This window comes from Sylvia atricapilla, chromosome 9 (genome assembly GCF_009819655.1).
Source record: "Sylvia atricapilla isolate bSylAtr1 chromosome 9, bSylAtr1.pri, whole genome shotgun sequence".
In the NCBI taxonomy this organism is placed as follows: domain Eukaryota; kingdom Metazoa; phylum Chordata; class Aves; order Passeriformes; family Sylviidae; genus Sylvia; species Sylvia atricapilla.
This window is the reverse complement of record NC_089148.1, coordinates 29,927,264-29,953,496: the sequence shown is the minus strand read 5'-3', so window position 1 is coordinate 29,953,496 and position 26,233 is coordinate 29,927,264. Positions and strand designations below refer to the sequence as shown.

Below are 26,233 nucleotides of genomic sequence, written 5' to 3'. Positions count from 1 at the left end.
CCCGTGGGGAACTCAGGGCTGTGCCTCTTCTTAATGAACTTGGGAAGGTGATGAGAGGAAAGCTTCCTCAGTGTCTGAATGGGCATCTTCCTCCCAGCTAGCACTACAGCTCTGGTTTAATAAAAACAGGTTTGTAATGGTGATGTTGCAGAAAGCACCTGTATTACACAGCAGGGCAGGGCAAGAGGTCAGTTTTATTTCAGTATTTTATGGTAAGGGAGAACATTCAGAGTTGACGTGTAGGCTTTGATGTCCTTGATGGAAGTAATGTCACTCATCAAAGAGGAGGGGGGCAATAAAACAAGATGAGGTATTTCACCAGATGAAGAGTTCTGTCCTGAGACAGCTGTCACCTCTGAGTCCCCTTCGTGCTTTCCATATCCAATCACCTGGAAAAAAGGTACCAGAAGAGAGATTGGGATCTCATTCAGTGTTTCTCTGTCCTGACAATTAACTTGAGATACTGAAATGCAATTCTAACAAAAAACACTCCTTATAAATGTAGAAAATGTAGATAACCACAGTGAACTGTGGATGACCACGGTAAAAGCTGTACCACAGCTCTCCTCTCCCATGCCCTAACTGCACTCTGCTTGTCCAAGCTGGCAACCAGAGCAGACACTCACATGTACACTGAGCACTTTCCTCTGGTTGCTTCTGTGAGCTTGGAACCAGTTGACCAGGTCTGCTTGTGTAATAGACTTGAGAGCTTCAATCTGAAACACACAGGAAGGAGGTTTTAGCAGCACAGGGGTGATTTACGTAACTTTAAACATGAAAATATTTTCTCTACAACCTCTACTCCATTGGATAAAAGAACCTTTTTAAAATAACGTGTAATTTTAGACCCAGTGTGCCCCTAATAGCATAAATCCCATTTTTGCTCTTGAAACTGGTTTTGCAGCAGTGTGGGTTTTGTGTCCCACAGCTGCAGGACACCCACCTCCCGTGCCAGCCTGTCAAACAGGTACTGCTGGGTCACCACTTCATTCCAGTTCCTGTCCACTTCTTCTCCAAGGTGGGAGTCTTCACATTCTTTCAGTTTAATCAAAGCTGTTACCTACATGGGAAAAAAGACAATTAGTTTTAATGGGTTTAAAACTATCTTCATTTACCATCACAGTCACTGCAGTTGAAAGAAAAGCTGAATTATGTTCTCGAGAATGGATGTTTAGAGAACAACAGCAGAACACAGCAAGAGGCAGGTTTTAAAAGGTGAGGCCTTTGTCCAGAAAACCTCAGAAACTCAACAGATAACTGTAACTGAATCATGCAGTTCAAAGAAGATATTTTTCAAGATGAAGATTCACCTGGGTGCTAAAAGCCTCTTCAGTTAAATCCTTGATTTTCTCTTCAAAACATGAAAGAAACTCCTCTATTTTCCTGTCAACCAATTCGGAACTAAAAGAGAAACAAATAATTCAATTAGGCAGGGGAAAAAAAGTCTCCCAAAAAACAATATTAAGGAGTAAAGTAGCAGCCCCCAACTGCTGAGGAAGGCTTGGAAGGTTTGGGACTCCCCTCATCCCCTGCAAAGCTCTCTCATCTGAGATCTGAGAACAGCTGTTCCTGGGATCAGGGCCTAGAGCCAGTGCTCTCATTTGTAGCTGTACACTGGGACTTCAGTGCCCAGGAGACCCTGATGCTGCTGAGGACCTGCTCTGGCAGCCCAGCTGCAGCCCTGGGCCCTGCAGTTATGGCCTACAGGATCAGGACTGAAAGGGAATGGGATGTGATGGATCCTGATGTTTCTGACACATTAAAACCCTCCCTGATGACACAGACCTCAGGAGTGGAAGTGTCCAAATGTAAAAATTAGAGGCAGCAGCACTGTGCTAATTAAGCTTTCACTGACAAAGTGGGATATTTTTCACACGTGGCACATTTTTCAAATAACCCTTCAACTCTGGCAGGTCAAATGCTTGTAGTTCAAAGACTTGAACAAAATGATAACAGTGCTGTGCTTGCTGAACACGAGCCACAAGAACAGCTAGAGAGGATCTGAACTCTCCTGGCAGAACAGCAAAAGGGCAGGAGGATATTTGACTTAGTCTTGAGATTACTTTTCACTATTCAAGTCAGGAGCACTGCAGTTTTAAGAAGCCTAGGGTTAGTGTTTTAGGTGTTGGTTTTGAGTCAAGATGTTGTGACTGTCAGCAGTGTCCCTTCTGACATTCCCTTGAATTAAAAAATCCCTGTGGCCTGAAACAGGAGTGAATTCCTAACTGGGAGCAGGTGACTCCCACAGCCAAGGCTGGGAGTGGTGAAAACCCTTCCCCACAGAGCACTTACTTGTATTTAGTTGCCTGGGTTGCCACTGTGACTGAGAAGCCAAGAATCCCAGAAGTGTTCCTGCAGGTGGGGTACACATGGTAGCTGAAAAAAAAAAAAAAAAGGATGAAACAAAGTCATTCCACAAGCACAATTAACTTTTCACTTACATGCTGCAAGTTAAAATAGTGTTGGTACTTCAGACAGAAAAATCCGAGATCTAAATTTACAATAGTCTTGATTTTTTTTATTTTCTGCATTGCTGCTTTTCAGTGTTTTCTCAGCTTTAGGAAATCCTTTTAAACTTGGGAGTGTTTGGATTTGCATTCCTGCAAATGAATCCTAAGCAGAGTGAGAGACCCAGAGCTGTGAGAAGCCTGCTCCAGTTTCCTGAGGCAGCAGGGTGCCCCCGAGGGAGGCTGCTCAGCACCACAGAGCTGCTGTGGAAACAGCCCTGAGGAATCGGGGCTGAGTGTGGAAGTGGAAGGAACAGCTTTATGCTGAATAATTCCGAGTTAACACACTGGTAATAGATGCAATTCTTACAGAAGTCAAAGCAACGTGGTTTGTACTGATGGGTGCTTTTGGCTTTGAAGTGTTATGTGGCTGTTTCCATCACAATAACTAAGGATTAGGCACTGTGCAGGAAGGATTCCCAGAGTGAAAACACCACCAGAGAACAGTCAAAGCAGGAGTGTAAACTCACCCGAGGGTCTGCTTGGTCCTCAGGAAGTCAAAGCAAGGCTCCTCCATGTGCATCTGAAACAGCACAAAGTTACAGCAGAAGTGACAGTGCCTCCCAGCCACAACCTCTGCATGGGGAGGGCTCGGTGCTGTGGGGTGGGAGCTACAAGAAGCCACCTGTAGTGTCCATCAGTGCAGCGTTTGGGGACACCCACCCAAACATCTCAGCCAGGGGCAGCAATAGGAACACGCTGGGGACAGTGGCCTCAGCCCCAGGCACCGTTTCCAGGGGAGCACTGCTCAGTCAGGAGGCACAAACACAAACTTACCACAAGCAGCTCCATCAGGGTGTACTCCCTCAGGTTCCTGGCACCTGACTGGACAGAGAATGAAGAATTTAGGCTGGGTTTGATGTGATCAAGGTGACCTGTGGCACACACCTCAGCACTGAGGGACAATTCACAGCAGGGACAGATGGGAAGTTCTGGTTTTCCCTGAGGGACAGGCCCAGCCCCACCCTCAGGATCAGAGCTGGGGACACCAGGAAGCCACCACAGCACTAACCCAGCTCCCAGCATCACTCCAGGAAGGGAAGGTGCTGGTTTCAGGGAACCCTCAAAGGGAATTGGGGCACAGGGCCTGTGCTGACATGAGGTGTCTGTGTCCCCTCTGTGACAATCCTGTGCAGAGCCTGCTCTCAAGGGCAGGTGGCAGAGCAGGCCAGCACAGCCCAGCACACGTTACCTGGTAATAGACTGTCACCTCGGAGTTGGCATCGCCCTTGTTGAGAGTTTTCACCTTACACAGCAGGTGAGTGTTGGGCAAATCCACCACCCGGAACTGCACGGGGCAGGGATGGGCCAGGGGAGCAAACTGCAGCTTTCTGGGGGGAGCACAAACAGCACAACTTCAAACACCTGCTCACACAAAACCAGAGCGACACCCAGACATTTACACACTTGGTCTGATGTTATTTTCCCCTTCCCCAAACCAGAACTACGTCTGCTTAAACTGCCACCATCAACAGCCACCTCCTGCAAACACCAGAGGCAAGAATTTTCTGAGCACTCCCTCTCTTGACTCCCTCCTCCAGAAAAGAATCTTATCTTGATTATAGTTTCCATATAATAAGCAAAGATAATTAAAGAGTATTATAATAATAATTAAAGAGTCAAGAGATACTCACTGAACAACATAATTCAGGAAATCCTTTGCTTCCTAGGGAAGAAAGCAAAGACATCAGTTTTATTTAGAAGAGAATTATTATCCCAATCCACACACCCCAGTGCAGCACTTGAGAGAGTGAGCCCCAAGCCAAGAGCAGCTGAGCTGTCCTGCTCTCTCCATCCCTGCTTCCTCACACTGCCCCCAGTCCCTGCAGCCTCCTCTGCACCACACTGCACAGTGTCCACGCTGCTGTTTGCACTGTAATGTCTCCAGAAGGAGAAGGCACAAACCAAAGAAAAGGCAGCAGTTACCCTTACTCCATGTGTCTGGCACTCAGTGAGGTTTAACCATGCAGGCAACTGAATTCCCAGGATAAAGGTGCTCTGAGGGAAACCTCCTCCTGTGGCACCACTGCGGGAATTTCCCCTTATCAAATACATCACTACACCAAACAATATAAAAAACGGTGGTAACAGGAGAAATAGACTACAGGTATCTACTACATTTTTTCCTATCTGCAGTTTAAATCCAAATCCCTGAAAGCTTCTGTTCAAACCGGCAGCTGCGGGCTGCCATTGGCTTCTCCCCACGAGCCCTCCTGAGCTGCTGGAGGTGAAGCTGCCCTGTACCTGCAGGACTGCAGAGCAGAGGCAGCTCCAGCTGCTGCTGCACTCACCCTGCTGGTGAAGTTGCCCTGCACCAGACCCTCCACGAAGAGCTGGGACTTGAACGCGGAGACGAAGGCGGAGAGCGCCTCGATGGAGAGCCCCTTCATCAGCGTCTGGTACTTGTCGATCATGGACCAGCGCCCGTGCTCCAGGATCAGCAGCCGCACGTCCCTGCAGCCCAGGGGACACGGAATGGGGGCGGGCACAGCACAGCAGCAGCTCTCTGATGCCACAGATGCCACTGCTGACTGCACACAGGGGCAGGCCCCAGAGCCATCCCCCAGCCGCCACCGCTGCACCCTGTGTGTCCGTTCTGGCCAGTGCCTGAGCCAAGGGCTGCTGGGGCTCCCTGAGCCACAGCAAAGCCTGGAACAAGCCCTGTGAGCACAGGGCAGGGAGCCCTGAGCTCAGCTCAGCCCCTGCTGCCCTCCCCCAGAACTCACTTGGCCAGAGTCTCGGGTTTGATGAGGATGTTGTAGTACGTTTTCTTCAGCTGCTCCGTTATCATTTCAAAAACGGCCGGAGTGAAGCTGAAGTCAGACAAGTAATCGATGATGAGCTGAAACAGAAGCTGGAAAGAGAACGGTTTGAAGTTGGGGTTTTTGTTGGTTTAAGAACCAATTTCAATTTAATTCTATACAATAATATAAAATTATCATTATTGAGACATGGAGCATTACTAAAGCACATGCCTCCATTCTGCCAGATGTTCTTCACTAAACAATTCTATCCCAAAAGACCATTTCAGAAGGGCAGTGTTTTTACACGGTGAATAAGCTCAATATCCCAAATCCATAGGAGTTGCCACATTCTATTGAAACAAATCTAGCCTGGAACCTCCATTCACTTCAATATTCCATTTTCTCCTTTTACAGCTGACCAGCACAATGACATCACAACAGAGACATCATTCAGGATTAAAAACGAGAATATTCAGACCCTGCTACTTGCATATTTGGCTTTTTCTGTTAAAATTCTTGTTAATAAATCAGGTAATTAATGGTCTTAAAGCTCCAGCAAAGCTCTTGCAATGGAAGTTTATGGCTGGCTCCTCTTCACTGTGTCCTTTCTGTGCCTGCCATCTCTTTCATGGCCAGCATTCAGGGAATGGAAACAGGGATCCCTCAATCCTCTCAGCAAGGCACCACAGAAAATCTGGACCCAAAATGAGCATGTTCAGAAGCTGGATCTCCAAAGTCAAATTGAAACCAAAATCTCTTTTCAGACACCCTTCTCCAGACATTGTGCAAACAGGCACAACTTAGAGATGGAAAGGCTCCAATCCTCTTTATGGCCATGGGAGACATCAAGCTCTTTTTATAGAAAAAGCTGTTAAAATTTTAATGGAGATACAGTTATTACTTAAAGGAGGATTTAAGTCAGCCTGAAGTCAGTCATTTGAGCTTGTGCAAGTTCACACAACTCCATCTTCACACACGTAAGCACAAGAAAAAGCAGCACATTGGCTGCTTTACCCTGCCAGAGACCAGTTTTTCCATTTAAAACACCTCATCCAACCATTCAAAGCTCCTGAAAAGCACACACACACTGCAAAGCTGCAGGAATAAAAGCAGTGAGGAGATGAGCAGAGCTTACAGGTAGTTTGTGATTGAATCCTTTCACTCGGATGATCAGGCCGTACTCCCCAGCCACCAGCTTGTACTCCAGCTGAGCCACGTCTGCTTCATAGGCTGGTTCCCCCAGGTTGTGGGAAAGGATGTTCACAAAGGTATCAAACAGGATGATGCTGGAGGGAGAAAAGGGCAGGGGGTTAAAAAGAAAGAGAAAAAAAAGGATTGGCTTTGTATGAAAGTTAAACCCGATGAGCTTGATGGTACACGCAGTGAATTCCAACAGAAATGGAATTTGTGTGAAATGAGATTCAAAAAAAGAAATTTTCCAAAACGAAACCAGAATAGAGAATGCAAGTTTCCCTTTGTGCAGAAAGCACATGACACTACTTAGAAGTTATCTGGACATTCAGCTATTCCTTGCAATGTGAATGATTCCAGCTTTACAAGATTTAAGGTTTCTTCCAAGGTAAGAATGCACATTTTAACAAGGCAATGCTCAAAACATGGAAAAATTAAAGCAAATGAAATTATTTTCCTTTGTGTAAAGGCATGTGGGACAGATAGTTCTGCTCAATATTTGAGTAATGAGATGATTACTTATTTACCAAGGCAAAAAAATAACAATAATCTAGAGCAAAGCAGGCTACACAACCTAGAAATTGCAGTCCTTGCTCTCAGGTTTTTGTTATTGCCTGGATTCCAATTTGAAGATTAAACTAACACAGCTCATGAAAACAGACTCACAGAGGCTTTCCCAGAACATGGTTTGTGCAGCTCTTGGCAGGCTGTGTCACTGTGACACTGGTTACAAGTGGCAAGGGCAGCCTGAGGCAAGCCAAGGGCAGCAGACCCTGACCAGACCCAGAGCTCTGCCTGAGCCACAGCTGGTCAGCCTCTTCCCCTGCTCCTGCAGCTCCCAGGATGCTGGGACATGACTGTGGACTGCTCTTTTCAGCAGCAGCTCCTTTCTGGGCACTCCTGCAGTTATTTTCCTTTTTCCCAGACCTGCCCTGGGGAATAGCACACCGTGGAATTCCTTACACATCTGTCCCCTACAGGCAGGACCTGCTGCAGAACCACCACCACAAACTGCAGATAAAACCACAAGGAAGGTGGAAGGACCTGAGAGAAGGACACCTTATTCTATTCCTGCTTAAAATCAAAGTCTTTTCCCAGTTTTTCACTAGGTATGGTAATTTAGTTACTCTGCAAAGTAAGCATAAATAATACAATCCTCACTTCTCTGCAGACTGCTGTATCAATGGAGAGATCAGATGGAATCGAACGTAACCTGGTGAGGAAAAGGAAATTTAAATGAGCAATTGTATAGAAAGCGACAACATTCTGAACTCAAATTATTTCCATCAAGTTGCTCTTTGGTGACAATTCAAGTTTAATGAAAATGGTCATTCATCTATAACACTTTTTATCTTATTTTAAGTCATCATTAAACGTCTTCTTACTCCAAAAATCTTCCCTTTGAAGTACCAAAGATTAGAAAACAAAGTGCTTTGCTGAATACTCCCATGGCATGACCACTATAAATAGAAAACTCCACAGAACATCTATTTAAGAGACACTAAAAACTGTGACATTCTGCTTGAAAGCAGCAATATATTTTACACCCTTGTCTCAGATCCAGGCTATATTTTTCTCTGTCTGTAGAAGAGACTGTGTCCCTTCTAATTAACGTGCTCCTTCCTTCTCAAACCCTTGTCTCAGCAGCATTTTCTGTCTGCCCAATCCTGTCCCCTCACAGCCTGTTCAGAAGTCAGTAAATTTCAGCGATTCCACTTTTCAAAATATCAGCAGGGTGTCTTTGTTGCCTTAGTTCACCTGCTTCTCTTTTATTGTAGCTAATAAACATATCAAAAGGCCCACGGAAGAGCTGACAGCAGGCACTCCAGTTTAAATGGTGAACACTACCACGGGTTATTTGCCTTCGAATAAATTCCAGCTGGTAAAAACAGGGTCTTGCTATTCAGAAAGCCCTCAGGCATTTACCTTTTGGGATTTTGAATTTATCATCCTTCCTGTACCAGAGACAGCCTTGTTGTGTGCTGAGTATTTTGACTGGATATTCTGTCTCGGGGCAGTCAGCAACTTTCAAAGCAAAGTCGGTGGCTAACAAAGAGAAAAACCACACCAAAACCACATGTTAGTGTGATTCACAGGCACAGTCAGGCTAAATTCATCTAAGTCTTCAAAAGTATCAAGAAATACATTTTTCCCCTCCAGTTTTCTAAGTTATTTGTGACAGTACTTTCCTGGACCCAAAGAACATCTCTTTGTCACTTCCACACCAGAGCAGTGGCTCAGAAGCACAACAGAAGTGGTGGCATCACATTCCATCCAAGACACAAGTCCTGGCTTTCATTTCATTTGTTCTTGGCAACAAAGGCAGATGGTATTTAGATGCCTTCAGAAGCAGGAGGATTAAGCAAATAAAATTCTCTAATAAGCTGTCTGGAGCTCTGTGTTAATTCTCACTGACTGTGAGGCCTGCCCTGTTATGGCATTATCATCTGTAAGTTTATATGCCTTAAAATAACTCAGTTCTTAAGTTTATAAATAAAAGAATAGTAAATAAAATCCAGCTGAACAGAGGACTCATGTTTTTTTAATTTGCAAAACCCGGTTGATACCGGTTTAGGTTGTTTCTAAACCACAGCAAATTCTCAAATACATCACTGGGGAAGATTTCACTCATGCCCAGGCACCTTACCTATGTATTTGTTTTCTTCTGGAAGGTGTAAATCCTGATTTAACTCGAAGTCGCTGTCCCACAAGTCACTCCAGTACTTGTCAATATCTGTTAAAAAACATGAAATGCATTAGTTCAACAGGAAGGGAAGGCCATCCTATTTCCAGACATCTTTTCCCAATCTCCAGAAAGACTTGCAGCATCACAGGAGTTTCTCAACATCACCCCACTCCTCAGGACTCTTTCTAAATCCCTTCCTACAAAATCCTGTGGAGCAGGACTGAACAGTCCTATTCAAAAGGCCCAGTACCCAGCTCCCCCTACACCCTGTGCTGCTTTGTTGGTGTTCTTTCCCCTGAACAGCAGCCAAGGGGAGCTCACTGGGACCTCTGCCTCCCAAAGGAACTGCAGGGGTGGGAACTGCCTGGCACCAAGCAAAGAGCAGTTTTGGGTGGCACAGACACTAATGGTGAGCCCAATAAAGCACTGAGGATTCACTTCCCTGCTTCCAGCACTTGTGTTTTGTGCTGTCACCCTTTCACTCCCTCTAATGCAGGAATGAGGCACTCTCAGCTCCTGCTGCTGTTTTACCTTCCATGCTGTACTGAGTCCCAAACCACTTCTCTTTGAGGTGACACTGGCCTTCGTTGGCAGCTGACAGCAAAACCAGGTTGGCTCTCTGAGGGCTCAGCTGGTTCAGGGCATCAGCAATGATCTGCAAGTTCCAGACAATATTTCAGTTCAAATGCAGCTCTGGCTGCCTGAGCCAGCAAAGACTGCTCGGTTGGAATGTAGGAAGAACAAGACAAAACAAGCTTACAAAACAGATTTGCTTTCTGAATACAAGTGTTTCAATTAACACAAAACCTGTGCCTGCATTATGTTTAATTACAAATGCCTATACACATGCCTGTATTACACAGTATGCACATGTTTTCCTGACACCAAAACATATAATCAGAGTTCAAAGAACATTTACCTCGGGCTTGTATTCAAACAGGAGCTGGTCTCCTGTCAGAAAATCTTCCTTCTGAAACAACTGCATGTTCTCACAAAGGTTTTCCACATAGTCAACTGGATCTGTCTGCAAGCAAAGAAATAAAGCTATTTGTCACATAATTAGAAACCCAAGACATCAATTTTCTGCTCTGAGAAGAGCTTGACTAGTCAGATATGTTGAGCAGGAATTTGGATGATGTGGTTGTTACAGCATTTCACTTCAATTATTAAATTAAATATAGTTCATAACTATATGTAATGTTCAGTCTCCTCTGAAAATCCTGAAATTTCACACACATCATCTTTGTAGAAGAAACCCAGATTATGCAGTTCCCAGCCATGGAATCTACTAAGCTGAAGACCCAGCAGAATGCACTCCCTGCCTCCAGGGGACACGAAGTCCTGCAACAATTCAAGATTTAAAGTGACCTGGAAAGTAAAGGCAAGGAACTGCTGCTGCTGCGGGAGCACCTCTGGCTCTGCTCCTTTCCCAGCTCCCTGCCATGATGTGCAGGGTGAGCAGCAGGAGCTTCTCCTGTTTGAACATGAAATCCAGGCTGCCTTTTAGCAGGACAAGGCTGCCCAGAGGACCAGGCTGCTCAGCTTCTTGCTAAGTGCTTTTGGGGTGTTTGCAGCAGGCAGCATCAGGCTGTACAGACCCTGGGTGACACAGAGAGCACAGCACACCTGGAAAAGAGCTGAGTGTGCCTTGTAAATGTAGTGGGAAACATGGCCAGGGATTCCTTAAGACACCAAACACCTGAGGAAACATGAAACCTCTCCTGGGCACCCCCTCACCATTTTTTATGCCAAGCCCTGCCTCTGAGACCAACATTCCTTAGCACAGCTCCAGCCACCAGGCAGAAAACTGGGGTGCCATGACTAAGTCAGTCTTCTGCCCCTGGGAATCACAACCCTGTCAGAGAAACACACACAAATCTGTGTTCCTGCTGTAGGCAGTATTTGGATGGATGGATCTGTTTTCCCAAAAGGAAATTTCAGTGCCAAAGAGAGAACACAAGTTATTTAGTAAGAAACAGAACATGGCTAAATGTAGTAGGAGTAAGAAAGTCTAAATTGAAGAAGAGTCTACCTAGCAGCTAAGGAATGAAAAATCAACATGAAATTCTGTTAGGGAAAATTCTCAGTATTTCTCTGCCTAGAATACATCTCCTTTCAGCCAAAAACAGCCTCATTAAGTGCACAATGTATTTCTTCTCAAATAGAACTTTGAAAATGTGTTTCAAAATGAAAAAGCAATACTTTTCATGGTTTAACCTATGTCAGAACAGTGGATAAATACCTGTTCCTGGTAGTGAAATTCATTAGCTTCAATCTTTTGTATTTCTTCCCATATTCTGCAAAAGAGGAAGAAGATAATAGAAGTGGATATTCTCCATTATTCCACAACATTCACCAAGAATCTTAAAAAAGAAGCCTTCTAGGAAAGGCATCAATAGTGAGATCAGTGATTCATTCAGGTACAAGACACAGAAGCCAGTATTAAATGCACTTCCCAAAATGGCATTTCTCAGAACTGGCAGAAAGTTCTTCTACTTTTCCAAGAGAAAGAGAAGTAACTAAGAGCCAAAATCTGATATCAAATTAATATAAAGGCTAACACCAAAACACCCAGTTCTGACTTCCACAGACCTGGCTCATCAAATTCATTTAAAATTAACACAAAACTCTACACTGCTTCAGCTTACTAAACTGGAGGAATCACATCACAATCACATCACAAAAATAAAACTAAAAACACAAAGAAATAAGCAGAAACATTTAGAAAATTTCTTTTTGAAATTCTTTAAACTGACATGTTTTCCACACAGACAAGCTTTACTTGTGACTCCCTGTTTATGCTCCAGGAACTCCACAAGAAGTGCAAACACTACAAATACCAGGATAATGGAGCAGGACACCCCCACAGATATCTGCTGGAGTGGCAAACACTTGCCTTTGATCTGGCCCCCTTTTCTGCAGCATCTTCAGGTACTGAAACACCACGTGGGCCACCTGCAGACAGAAAGGAACAGACTCGTTTTTCCAGACATTAGGGAAACAGCAGGAAAAACAAACAAGCTTTTTTGGTATGACACCATACCTCGTAGAAGTGCTTGTAACCTTCGTCGGTCAAAGTCACAGAAATGCTGAAGATGGAGTAAGTGGAGTTCTGTTCAAATCCTGTCTCTCCATTTCCTCCATACAATGCAAGGGCCCAAAACCTATGGAAAAGTGAAAGGTACTTCTTAATTAATCATTTCAGCTTTGTTTGATCTTAGTTACAAGCAGCAACTAAGCAGTATTACAGTGTATCTTTATTTCAGAGGCTTTCAATCCACTTACAGTTCCACAAAGCTTTTCCAAGTTTAAGGATGTGACCTCAGGATACAGGATTCAAGAAAAACAATGAAAAAGCTAAGTAACCCTCTGGAGATCTCAAAGATCAGAGATACTGCTGATCCATGAATCACAGACTAAAAGCCCATTAATTTCTTACTTGGGTTTATCATCACCTTACAGAATATCACTACAAAACACTGATACAAAAAGGCAGGCTTGGCCTGCTTTTACAGCTATAGAAAATATAAATACACAAAATAGACTTTTGTCTGTATTTGAAAGAGATCAAAGCATTTAATAACCATGTTTAAAACCCACATACTTTTTCCTAAGGAAAGAAAGAACACTGCCTTTGCCTTCATGTCCCACCAGCCAGGAAATATAATGAAGAGGCTTCACCCTAAGAGAAAGTTTGGAGGAGATTAGATGCCAGGAGGTAACACATTTCACAGAAAGAATTCAAATCACTGGGCTAATGACTAAAATATGCACTGTCTCTTTCTTCAGGGCAAGTTTTGCATTTTCAGGCAGAATTAAGATAATAAGCTGAAAGTGTGGGAGTTCAGAACATAATGACTGATCTGAGTCAGTGAGGAAAGGGAACCTTATCTGCAGCAGTTTAATTCATTTTTAAAATGCTCCCCTAGCTGAACCAAAGTAATCTGTTAGACAAGTAAATGAGATTCTTTGGTTTGTTGTGAAAGTCAATAAATTATTCACAGCACAAACGTGGCAGAAGTAAAATGTAGCACAATGTACCTGTAATACTGTTCTTGTGGGGGAAGTGCCCAAGTGATGGTCAGTGAATGAACTTTCCTGATTGGAACAACTGGATGCAAATAAATGGATTAATTATAAATATACATGACGAGACAAAGATAAGAGATCTTACATAATGCAGAAAGAATAGTTAAAAGCCATGTAAAACCCCACAGAATTACTCTACAAAGTATCTGGATCACCCAGAGAAAATTCCTTTCAGTATTCAGGAATTCAAAGCATTTAAATCCACTTCACTTACCTCTGTAAAGCTTGTGAAACTCCGGTGTGTCAAAAGGCTGAGTCAGATGGCCAAAGCTGGGTTTGGGTAAACCACTTAAAAGCAAAATGGAAGTGTGATGTTACTGGCAGGGGTTCAAGGCTACACTGAGGTTTTCAAAGGCATCAGGACCAGAGCTCTCAGCACAGCAGAGACCTGGCAAGGCTCCAAGGGTGCAGCCCAGCCTCCCCCAGCCCCAGGGAGGTGCCCTGGGAGGCAGCCTGCCCACACAAATGAGCAATTAATCAGATGTGCTGCCACCCCAACACCTCCCCTTCCTTCTGTACAAGGCAGGAACAGCACAAAACTTGCTTCTGTACAGCCAAGAACAGTAAACAGCACCCTGAGTTCACCCTGGGCCAGAAGAATCCTGATGGATTAGTCTTGTGGGGCAGGAGGGATGAGCAGGGGGGTGGCCAGGACAGACAAATGTCTCTGAATGGCACTAGGCTCTCACAAGAGCATTTCCAATCACCACAGAAACAAACATCTTGCAAAAGGCAAATCAAATGCTTTTCAAGTTAGTGAACCCCCTTTTTAGAGGGCATATTGGAGTGAACCATTAAAAAAAAGGGTTTATTTCTAACCCATTGCCACCCTAAGGATGACACTTAAATTCTAGATACAGTGTTAATCAATTCTGCTTCTAATTATTTTTGACACAAAGCAAAGATAAACAATGTGAAATGATAATTTAGGTTTGAATGACATCATAAAGTCAAGGCATCAGCACATATTAAACAAACACTGTTTCAAGTTAGCACCACACAGCTCACAGCCTAAGTAATTGTTAAGCAGAAACAAAGTCTTCCTGGAACAATTAACAGGGGACTTTCATTTAAAAAGTTGCCTTTTTTTTCCCTCAGATAAGGATGTCAATTAACAAATGGAAATTTCCTTTGTTTCTCCAGTAAAAGATTTTTTAAGTCATTTTAAGAAGAGAGAATTTTTTCATCTGCAATGTCTTTATGCATCAAACGAAACTTACTTATTTGGGATCTCAGAGAAGATTTCTGTCACCCACTTTTCCAACGTATCCAGTGTTTCTAAAAACGAGAGAAGAAAGGCAGAAATGCAATTTCCTGAAGATCTAGGACAAGTTACCTTATCTCACCAGTTCAGTTATTTCAAAGAGCCTGCAAGTCAGTGTATTTGAAAACTGAGAAGTTCTAAATCATAAACATCAAAGCTGTTGGTTTGAGCCAATTCTTAACATTTGTTGAGCTGTACCCATGGGTCACAGCTTTGGGTTTGTGTAGTGCTCAAATCCAGGCTGACACAACTGGGATTTAAAGTTCAGCAGTGTCTGGAGTGACTGGGAGAAGGAATTACTGTCCAAGGGATGTACAAATCATCAGTACTGGCAACTCATTCCACGACTCTCCAGATTATACACTGGAGTTTTCCCCCTAAAATGCAGTCCTGCAGCCCTGAGAATTCCTTCTCCTCATCCTCTTTTCTGAGGGAAATGAGTCACAAAGCAGAAGGGTTTTTAAAATAAAAACTTTGCTTGTTAGAGCAACCATTCTGAACTCCAAAAGTGATGCTGCATATGTAAACAACAGCAATAAAAAAGGCTGGATGGGGTAGGGGGGGGATTGGCTGTTGGGTTTTGTTTTTTTTTTTTTAAATAGAGAAGGAAATACAAAATTGGCATAGCTGGTTATCAGTTACCACCATTTTCTCCCCAGTCACCACAGAAAATATGACAACCCATCACTGGCTTAATGACTATTGAAGAGGCATTCAGCACCCTTAGCAGTTTACTGTCTACACCAAAATTAAAAGCAAATGAGAAGAAAGGAAAGAATGCCTCTATTATTACCATTATTATTATTATTAGAGATAGGAATTGCAATCAGTTTTAGCATTCGACAAAATTCCTCTCTAAACACAAACCTAACTTGGAACAACTTCTGAGAAATGTGTTTCTTCTATTCTCAAGAGAAATAACCCATAGGTCTGCAGTTCTCCACTGAACAGAATTCAAATCCATTTGCACAGAATTTTTCAAGCTATGAGGGAAAAAACAGAACCTCTACTCCTCCTAAACTAAGAAGACAACAGGGAGATTCAGTCTCAGTCTCCCCATTGCTTGCTGAGGAGTTACACTGCTGATGGCAGAGAAATCAGCAGCATTAATTCATTTAAGTGGTTTGACTTTTCACTGCTCCAAGATTATTTCTGAAATGTTATCTTTGAGATTTTCCCTTCTGTGTTAATATGGAACCCATTTAACAGCTTCAAAAGGTTTCTCAAGACCTGGCAGGATGACAGTAACACAGCACAATCGCTCAGGTCTTGTTTCATTTGGAAACCAGGCTAAAATTTACATATAAATACCCTCTGCAGGACTGGACAGGCCACTAGACTGCCTTGGGCTACAGCTGGACTGGTTCCAAAAGCACCAGCAGCAGCAAGGAGGGTGTTTTTAAGGAGCAACTGGTGTTACCTTTGGACTGGACAACCAAAGTCATGTAGTGAGCAGAGTAATGGCGCTGCCAGAACTCCCTCAGCCTGGTGTAGGTGTCGATGTTGTTCAGTTTGGGCTCGTGCTTGAGGGTATCTGCATTACCTGCAAACATCAGAGGGCAGGCAGGGTTAGTGATCCACACAGCAAGACCAGACATACTGAGAATTCACCTTCCTCCCCAGGTCTAACCACGGTAAAGCACGACAAAAATGCCTAACAGAAATCTGGAGTGAAAGGAGTGTTAAGTGAAACTGGGTGTTTTCCAATTTCTGGTTCTAATCCAAAGGACAGCTGATATTTTTATGACAAGGAAGGACAGAGTCCTCCTGCATTATCACCTCTCCCACTGGCTGCACAGCTCACTGTGTGTTGCCAGCTATTCCCTCACCAATGGAACTTGCAGAACAGCAGAGGGAAGAAGAGGAGGAAATGTGAAGTTCAGTGTATGTCACCACAGACATTTATAAAAACAAGCTACACTTCAAAGCTGGGAACTCCAACACCCATCAATCACACTGCTGTTTACACACTGACCAGCACCACGAGGGTGAGGGAGTGAGCACTGGATTGGCCAAGAGAAGGACAAATTTCCATTCTGCTCCCCTTACATGGCTGTGAAGGGCTAACTCCTGGAACTTCAACAGCAAATTATTTACTTTGAAAAGCCTCCTTAGACATACAACTAGAAATAATTCCTTTTTCTAGGAAATTCTAATAGCAAAAACCCAAGCTTATGCAAGATGGAGATGACTCAGAGGGCACCACCTTTGTGTTCAGAGAAAGTTCCATAATTATACACCTTGGACAACCCAGCTAGAACATCAGCAAAAAGAAGTACCAGAAAGAAAAGTATCTTAAAAATGAGACAGCTGCTTTTATTTCCAACCATTTTCCTGTAAAATGAATAACTGCTTGAACTCTCCTGAACAGGTTCAATAGTTGCTGTGATATGATAGCTCATGCCAGTGCATATAACCACTCACACTTCCAAGTGGTTAAAAGTCAGAAGTATCATTACCATTTTATAGCAAAAATTCAGGACTTACCCCAAAAAAATTTCTTCATAGGATGTCCAGGCCTGGCAAGACTCCCAAATAACATCTCCTTTCTGTTTGCATCAGAGGGCCTTGCTAGCTGGTACTCTGTTAATTATAAGAATTTGCAGTGGCATGCATCAAAGTTTGACATCATGTTCCCACAAAACAAAGCACAAATCCCAGCCACACTGAAAGATGTGGTGCTGGAGACACACCACACAGATGCAGCCAGCAATTTCTTTTAATATATGAATGAAGGAGTGACATAAAAAGGAGGACTTTCTAGCAGTAATGAATATAAGAGGAAGAATGTAGCTCATTGCTGAGAAGTAAAGAAAGGGTTAAGAAAGAAAAGCATGTAAAGCATCAACTTCTCCTGTCTAAATGCTCTGAATATGTTAAGTTCAATGGGGACAAAAGGCCATCAATATTACACATGATCAGGCTCTGCAGTAAGAGCCAGAGAACAATTACAAACCTGTCTCTACTATAGATCACACAGAACAACCTCTAGCCTAATAATGAGACAAGAAATTGAAAGGTAAGCAAGATAAGTTTCTAAAAACACAGTTTTACAACCACTTTACACAAATCTAAATACGGGGCTCTGCCAAAATCAATTCACCCTCCTGAACTGCATTTTCCTGTTCCTGTTTTACTGGTAATACCAAACATTTAGAGCAGAGCTGTGAATTAATTCCTCTGGCTGGGTTCTCCTGCAGCAAGCTGACACCATTTCCTGGGCAGCACCTTACCACGGTGTCACTGCAAGGGGAGGTGGCTCTGCACCACCAAGGTGTAAAATGGCTGAAGCTGTTGAAGAACCACACCTTACCTCCAAGGCAGGTCTTGGTTTACACTGACTTTTATCTAAATTCAAAGATCAAGCTGCCCACTTTTTCTTGCCAGAAGACAGATAAAAGAAAATTACTTGGAATAAATATTCAAACCAGTCGGGATATCTGCTAATAATATTTTTTTTCCTAGAACAGTGACATTTTAGAGGCAGATCCATCACATATTAGAAAATCAACACTCCACTCACTTCTGTGACTGGTTTAATTCCCTTCTGGGAAGCGACTTTTTAGTCATTCAGGTGTTAGAATAAAGAGACAAGTAAAATCACCTCAGCTTATTGTATTAACTCTGCACAGGATTGGAGAGAGCTCTGGGGCTGTGCTGGAGCTAAAGGCATTTTGTTCACTGCAGAGCATCTACATGCTCATGAAACTGCCCTGCTGGTTACTGCCAAACCACTTCAGATTATTAATTTCTCATTAATGAAAATATCAGGGTAAACTCTCACAGTGCTGGCACTACATCCAGTCTTTCTTCCTCTAAAAGCCACTGATGTCCAACAGCCACAAAGCTTCAATTCAAGAGTTTAATCTCTCTGGTAAGTTATGTGAAGTTGACTCAAGTGCTCAGAAGGGGAGTTCAGCACAGAAACCAATAAACAGTGTTACAAAGCAGGTTTTGTTTTAAGAAGATGGGCTAAACATGCAGCAAAAGATTCTCTTACTTACCACTGTCTACAGCCTCCACTTCTCGATCTATTGCATCCCTGATCATTAATGGGTGAATAAAGAACTGCGCCCACCTATGGAACAGAAAAATTCATTTACTTTTCTTCAGTGTCTTTTAAACTAGGGCAAAAACCCAGTAATTAAATTCAACATTTACTATTTTGGTTTGCAAAGTTGCTTGACTTACTACAAGCCATGTCATCCTTGACTATAACATCTAGAAGAAAGATAAAAGCCTTTAGAAAGCAGAGGGCAGGGCTTCCCAGCTCCAGAGTGGGACTGAATTGGGTGGATGCAGTAGGAGATGGCATTAGTGGGTGCAGGACTATCTGCATTACATCTTAAGAATGATCACACCAGATAAGACGAGTGATCCACCCAGTCTGGAACCTGGAGCTAACCAGGGACCAGCTCCAGATGCTCCAGAGGAAATCCCCAGTTGTTCCTCAGGAACAACATGACCACAGGGGAAGTTTCTTCCTAACTCCAGGGAACAAACTGTCATGAAGCACAAGTTTCTAAATCCATTACAGCTTTATTATCTACTATAAAAGTCAGCATTGTCATCCAAATAAATGTCTTCTGTATCCACAGAGAGCAGAGCACTGGAAAGGGGCAGTCATGGAGACTCTGCAGAAGGCTGCAGAGAATCTAATAGTTCTGGTTTATTTGCTGAGGTTTTCTTAATGAAAAACTGAAATGGCTGAAGCAAAAGTTCAAGAGCAATAAAAGGTATAAAGTAATATATCCCTGATGGAGTTCTATGGCCAGAAGACCCATTACACTGAAGACAACTGAAAGGTGATGTCTTTCCATTTCTTCAGATTCACACGTGCTTGAATGAGCAGAATTCACCCTCAGCACTCATTTAACTCCTTTGCATGAGAAGCTGTTCTACAGAACTCCTAATTTCTGTTTTCCCCTGCACTAAGCAAGCTGTTGTGACAAATTGCAACTATATTTTTTTGATTCTTTAGCACTTCCAAACGTCTAAAACAGCCCGATTAATGTGTAAATGGAAGCTGAAATTGGCCTAGTAAAGTAAAATTTAGGTTATATACTTGGAAAAACGTGCTCACTCTTGTGTCAAAGTAAATTTGCAGTGGAGCCTATTCTCCTCCTGAGATACTTTATGGCACCAGGAATATTCAGCTATGTCCCTATGCATGAGAAATTCCTCTCAGTAAAGGAAACCATGCCAACCAGTGGAGCTCTCTTGTTCCAACAGCACAAAAGAGCAAGTTAAGCACTTTCTGGCAAAAGATACATTCAGCAGTGAATAACTTGCACTGGGTTAAATGTTTCCTTCTGAGACACACATTGTACTGTAACTTCCAAGGCTGCCTGAAAAAAACAAACAACAATTTAGAAAAAAACCCAGTAACTCTATCAGGACAGATATTTTAAAGGATGAGTCACTGGGATTCTGGGAGCACTTCCCCTCTGATCAGTTGTCACATTGCATAACATTTCTCCTGTCATCAATGCTACCAGTTTAAGACTGCCAAAACAATCAAAGAGCTGCATGTGTTAAGACTTAAACACGAGTTTTACATAATCTCACAGAAAAAAAAAACAAACCAAAAAACAAAAAAAAACCCAAAAAACAAAAACAAAAACCCAGCAACATATCCCAAGGGAAAACAGCATTTTCCTATATTCAGTATCACAGCTGTAGTGCAGGTAGCTATGAAAGTTCAGCAACAGCTTTGATCACCCCAAAATGAAGAACTGGACAACTACACCCAAGCTCCTGAGGCACACACAGACATTAATTAACACCTAATCACCATTCACACCAAGTTACCTATCCAGGGCTTCTTTGAAGTACTTCCTCTGCACATCAAACTGGAACACTGTCCTCTCACAGTCCGTCGAGGCGTTGTCACCACCCCCGTGCTTCTTCAGGAATGCATCAAACCCGTTCTCATCTGGGTACTTCAAACTGCCCATAAAAACCACTGCAACAAAAAACCAGCAACAGAGTGCCAAGGTGGCATTAATCTGTTCATCCTGACTGCAACCCCTCTAGGGCTGACCCCCAGCTCACAGGCAGAGGAATATCAACAGCCTGAGTGATCTGCCCAGTACCTGCTGCAGTTTGCTGTGACAGTGCCCTCCCAGGCAGGCCTGGCCCCAACCAGGCAAGAACAGTATTTTGAGACACATCTGGTCAGAAACTTCACGTGGTTTCTGAGTCCACATTACTAATTCATCACCTTTTACCAGGAGACAAAGGTCTGTAGCTCCAACCTGGTCGATAAAGCCACAGGTAACATAATTCCCCTCAATTTAATGGGCAACAAATAAAGTTGATACAAGCTAATGCACGGCTTGGCAAAGTGTATGAGACACCTTCTCCCATATTAAGAACTCCTTACTAAGTCAATATTTGTATAAAATCACAAGAGCGTGAAAATAAATTCTCAAATAGCCAAATTAGGAAATGATACTAAATACTTCAGAAATGCATAGCACCCATTTTGCCCTGAAGCTGGAGAAGATGAAATAGGAGCAGATACATACTGTGTTCCAGGAAGTGTGCTAATCCAGGCAGATCTTCAGGATCAGAGAAGCTGCCAACAGCAACGCAGAGGGCTGCTGCAGACTAGAGAAAATACAACATTTTCAGTAAAAGCTGCTTCAAGAAACACTTCAGGAAAATGACACAAGTACAAGATGAATCAGTTGGGGCAGGCACAATAAAAAGGTCTCATCTGAGCACCTAATCACAAGGTTTCAGACCTCGAGAACAGTCACCATATATTTTTGCACCCTACAGCTTTAAGTACATACCTGCTTCTCTGAGCAACCTCTCTTTCTTGTCTCTTCCTTTTCAGCCAGCTCTTCTAATTCACTGTCATCAGAATCATTGAAATCCTCATTATCTCCATCACTGTCCTCACTCTCATCCCCCTCATCACACTCATCATCATCATCTTCTCTACCATCTTCGATCTCAGCTCCAGAGTCATCATATTCATCACTGCCCTCTTCAGAATCACCACCATCATTATCCTCCTCCTCCTCTGAAGATGCTGGGGCACCATCCAAGTAATTCAAATCCGAAATCAAAAGTGCACATAAGCCATTCTGCAGTTTGATATACCTGAAAGAATAATTATGTGCAATGAGTACGTTCACTTCCTAAGTCTGAATTTTCAGAATTGCAAAAGTTTCATTATTTCCTGTAATAGTTTGAGAGTGATTTCCTAATGAAAATCTAATGGTAGCCAAGACTGAGCAGTTTTATAGCAGGAAAGTAAAACCTCTGCTATTCAGAATTCCTCTGCTATTCAACAGCTCTAGGAATAAGAAGCAGTCCAGGGCAGAAGCCCTTGTCCCATAAGGTCAAGCTCACCAATTTTGGCTTTTATTCCTCTCTTTGTGAAACATTTAAGCTACTAGCACTGACTTCATGCACTCAAAACATGCAAACTCAAACTTCAATCATCTTTTAGGCTTGTCAGGCTCTTGGAAAAATGATGTGACAAAACGAAGATCTTAGTCTTTCCTTCTAGGTAAGCCCCAGAGCATTTGATTTGATTTGTTTTCATCAATGGTTTCTAATAAATGGGGCCTGCAGATGCAGCAGGCAACCATTGGAAAGGAGAGAGTTCCTCTGCAGGCTCCACAGAACCAGTCACAGGGAACTGGCTGGGCTCCTATCAAGCAGCAATAAAGAGTCCCCTCTTTATTGTGTGTTTACACATGCACAGAGGTTTTTAAACATGTGTGTATATATATAAATATAATCCTACAAGCCCTCTGTGCAGCAGCCTTCTACAGCTTTCCACTCTGAGGACTGCAAGCAGCAATGTTCTGCACTACAAGTGCCCTCATTAGTACTCATTTACCATCAAATCTGGAACAGAATCACAATTTGTCGAATTAGCCAGAGCATCCCTGCCAGGAGCTTGCACTGGCTAATACACCAGCAGCAGAAAGGAAGGAATGCTGGGTCCAGAAAATACTTCATCCACCCTAGGAACTAGTGTGATAGAGACCTGTGGTATCTGATCCAGCAAAACCACACAAAACAAAGCAAACTAGAATAGAACAAACCCATGGTCACATCCCACGCTCCCAGAAAAATCTGAGTTACAGAGCACAGAATCACAGAACAGTCTCTGTTGAAAGGGGCCTCTAGAGGTCATCTACTCCAACCCGAGTTTACACCAGGTCAGAACCTTGCAGTGTGGACACAGCTCTTGGACTATCAACTCTATGAAGAAAGCTAATGAACAAATGCCTGATAGTTGTGTTAAGGTGATGACCAGTCACCCAAGGGGAGGTGACAGCACTTACTCTGGGCCTGGTTTTTGTGATCATGAACACACCTGGTTTCCTTGCTGCAAGACTGCTGAGCAGGACAAATTTGCTCCAACCAAAAGCACAAGTGTTTTTCGACTCATGCAAACTACAGCACGCAGAGTGTCACCTGCAGGAGGCACAGACAGTGCTGGAATGCCTGAACAAAGTTAACCCTCCTGCATTCTGAAAGCATGTTTGCTACCCAGGTACACGTGTCCCATACGCAGCTGCAGCGCTCCTGAATGTCCTAAACCACACACTGCACACGTGGGTGCTCCAGCCTCTGGGCAGCTGAGAGCCAAAGGCCCAGACAGCACCTTCCAGCACAGCCAGCACCTCCTTCTCCTCCACACACAACTCTGCCCTGCAGGTTTGCACAGCTCCTGGAGATCCCCAGCCTCCCTGGAGAACTGGTGCAAAGCAGAGGAGAGAATGGGGTTATTCTTCCCAAAGAACAATGTGCCATAAAGCTGTTCAGCCAGGTGCATCCAGCAGCTCTTGTTGATCCTTTCCACACAGCTTCATTAAGCTAATGGAGCAGATTATACTAATTTTACATTGCTCATCGTGGGTGTAGCACTCAGGACAGAAAGCACCCAGCAGCAAGGACAGCAAGGCTGAACCACGGCACTGTTGGAGGCTCTCAGATTTCACTCCAGGACGATTTAAACAGCTTAGGTTATACAGAGCAGAGGCACCACTGGCATAGGTGTGCTTTACTTTTTCCATGTTTCAGCCCAATGGAAAAGGACAAATGTAACTAATATCCACTAGTATGCAAAATACAGCACAAAGAATGCAATCATATTAGGTAGAAACAGAAGGAAGCACAATCCAATTGCTTTTTTGAAGGATTATACAGCATGCAAGTAAGGCCAAATTATAAAATAAAATTCAAGCTCTTAAAAATATTGTTTAAACCTCCTGAATAAGTTTTAACAGGATTGTCCTCACACAAAGTTTTACTTTGACAATTGTTTAGAAGTTAATATTGAAATACATATCAGTGCATGGTAAACACTGAGAGAAATGCTTGAATTTCCCAAATTACAAGAAATACAAGACCATAAAAATCCATATATGGATGAATGTAAGTAAAATAAACATTTTTGGTAAATATAACTACACAGTTACAGCTCTAACAAGCAAACTTTTATCAGAACAAATATTTTGTCCCAACAAATCCACTTCTGAAAATACATCCTGCCATCTATGTCAGAGCTCTTTTGGTTTTGTGATGGTTATTTGAGAAGGCAAAACATGACATTTTCTATTAAGTTTAGACTGATGTCAGCAGACACTAAGCCCACTGTGACTGAGCTGCAGCACACATCACTGGAGTGTGAAGAGGGGAAAATGTGACAGCATCATCACCTGCCAGGACACTCCCTCAGGAGGTTTGGGACATCACACCTGGACACAGGTTCAGTGTGGCTTTGCTTCCAGACACTTCTCTTCCACAAGGACAACACCTGAGCTGTGCCAGGCTCACTTCACACACATGGACATCAGTCTGAAAGGATGCAACTCTCTGCTTCCAACTAAAAAATTCTGTTAAGAATGAACAGAAGTAGGATTTCTGCAAGATTTTGGTATTAGTTTATGCTATAAGCAAACTCTCTCCAACTCTCACATACAGAGGGTCCCAAGAGGGTCAAAATTGGTAGTGACAGCCTTCAATGGATTTCCCAAGCTTCATCCACCAGTGTGCTGCTTCAGGCAGCAAAGGCAGGAGTTCCTCAGGCTGACAGCATCCCCAGCTGTGAGCTTTGCAGGAGGACAAGCCTGCCACAAAGTAGCATGAGTAAGAATGCCATCAGCAGAGGCAGGCAGAGATCCAGAGGAAGCAGCAAGGAAGTAGGGCAAGAAGGGAGGGAACAAGTTTCTCCCTGAGCCAATGGGCAGAGTCCTCTTCAGGCAGCCAGCAGGGAATCTCACCGCCAGCCAATGTCACTGCAAATCCAAAATTCAGTCCCAGGCTCAGGCAGCAGATTCTCCACCGGCTGCACAGATTAGGCATGGTGAAAAGTAAAGATAAATTTTAAAAAGCAGCTCTAACAAGGGCTGGAAAACCTTCTGTCTTACAGGAAGAAGTTATCAGAGTGTCCTTTCAAGAAAAGACTGCCTGACAGCATCCAACAAGCTCAACCTCTGCTGGAGTTCTCATCCGAGTGTTCCACGGGGTCCGGGCCACGGACGCTGTGGGCTGTGCTCAGAGAAGCTGATCTTTTTCATCACTTCTCGGGGTATTACTCAGAAATATTGAAATAAAAACACAAGCAAAACGGTGGCCTAAGAGCATTTTGCCTCAACTCACAGATACACGTGTGTTAAAACACAGAAGCTCATCTAAAACATGTAGAGTAACTGTTTTTAAGTTGGGATCAGCTGTGAAACACTTAACTCGCACTCGGCACTCAGTGCTGTGGGAGCGGAGCCGCCCGGCCGAGGGCTGCGAACCAGCGCTGAGTTGTGTGCTGCCGTGCCCCGAGAACACCGGGCACGGAGCAGCCGGGCACACTCCTGCCCGCACACACCCCGGGCAGCCCAGCTCCGGACCGACACAGCCGCGGGACGGCCAGCCCGCTTCATCACAGACAGGCCCCGGCTGTCCCGAGCGCCGGGAGCAGCCCCCTTCCACTCCCGGCTCCCGGCTCCCGGCTCCCGGCTCCCGGCGGGCAGACCCCGGGCCCCCGCACCGACCGGCCGGGCTGTCCCGGCACCGCGTCCTCCCGCCCTCACCGGTACTGCTTGGGGTCGCTGGGGGACTTGACGATGTCAGGGTCACCGAGGTTGTGTCCGGGACCGGCTCCCCCGCGCTCTTCCTCCTCGTCCCCGTGAGGCGAGCGGCCCCCGGCGTCGCGGCCGCCCTCCGCGGCCTGCTGCCCCACCGCAAGCTCCGGGCTGCCGTAGCCGCACGTCGCCTTGTTCCTGCCGGGCATGGCGGTGGCGGCGCCGCTCCACAGCGGCCGGACAACGGCCCGTCCCGGCCGCCAGCCCCCGGCCACGGCCCGCCCGCGGGGACCCCCGGCCGCCGCCGCCCGCCCGCTCCGAGCGAGGGCGGCCGCGAGACTGCGCATGCGCATGGCTGCGCGCCGCTCCCATTGGCCGGGACAAGGCGGCCGGCGTGCGCGGCTGGGGGGAACCACGGCCCGGAGAGTGGGGGGGGGAATGCGGCCCCTTTCCAGAATCGAGCCGAGAGGGAGGAGAAATCAGAACGATGAGAAGAAGGAAAAGCGGATGCAGCTTCCAGGGGCTGCTCTGCGCGCTGTCAGGATTCCATGAGTATGCCCAGCCGCAGTGTGAGCTGTGCTCCCCTGCTCTCACCTTGGAATAGTCCAGGAGCCAGCTGGCGGAAGGCGGCGTGCCGCCCTCAGCTCCCTCACCTGCTGTCGGGGCTGGCTGCCGCTCGGGCCTGTGAGGGCTAATCAGCC

General features: G+C 44.5%; 1 protein-coding gene across 1 annotated transcript; it reads right to left on the bottom strand.

Moving 5' to 3' along the window:
* Window positions 1-175: 175 nt before the first annotated feature.
* Window positions 176-25,875, bottom strand: NRDC (nardilysin convertase). Its single transcript, XM_066325496.1, has 31 exons — window positions 25,542-25,875; window positions 21,282-21,594; window positions 21,012-21,093; window positions 20,293-20,446; window positions 18,486-18,559; window positions 16,969-17,064; window positions 15,902-16,024; window positions 14,438-14,495; window positions 13,432-13,505; window positions 13,170-13,239; window positions 12,733-12,810; window positions 12,172-12,292; window positions 12,025-12,083; window positions 11,371-11,425; window positions 10,048-10,152; window positions 9,660-9,783; window positions 9,090-9,176; window positions 8,369-8,488; window positions 7,604-7,655; window positions 6,387-6,537; window positions 5,234-5,361; window positions 4,799-4,961; window positions 4,142-4,173; window positions 3,700-3,838; window positions 3,285-3,332; window positions 2,978-3,030; window positions 2,293-2,376; window positions 1,311-1,401; window positions 944-1,060; window positions 627-716; window positions 176-389 (listed from the first exon to the last, which is right to left on the bottom strand). The coding sequence occupies exons 1-31, from the start codon at window positions 25,739-25,741 to the stop codon at window positions 195-197; spliced, it is 3,336 nt and encodes a 1,111-aa protein (XP_066181593.1). The 5' UTR covers window positions 25,742-25,875; the 3' UTR covers window positions 176-194.
* Window positions 25,876-26,233: the final 358 nt, after the last annotated feature.

Bases quoted from the DNA above. Each gene is read 5' to 3' on its own strand.
- NRDC (XM_066325496.1), bottom strand. From the start codon at position 25,741: ATGCCCGGCAGGAACAAGGCGACGTGCGGCTACGGCAGCCCGGAGCTT. The intron at 5,362-6,386 runs GTAAGCTCTGCT...TTCTCTTTCCAG, and splicing joins GATTCAATCACAAACTACCT to CTTCTGTTTCAGCTCATCAT. The intron at 2,377-2,977 runs GTGAGTTTACAC...TTTTTTTTTCAG, and splicing joins AGGACCAAGCAGACCCTCGG to CTACCATGTGTACCCCACCT.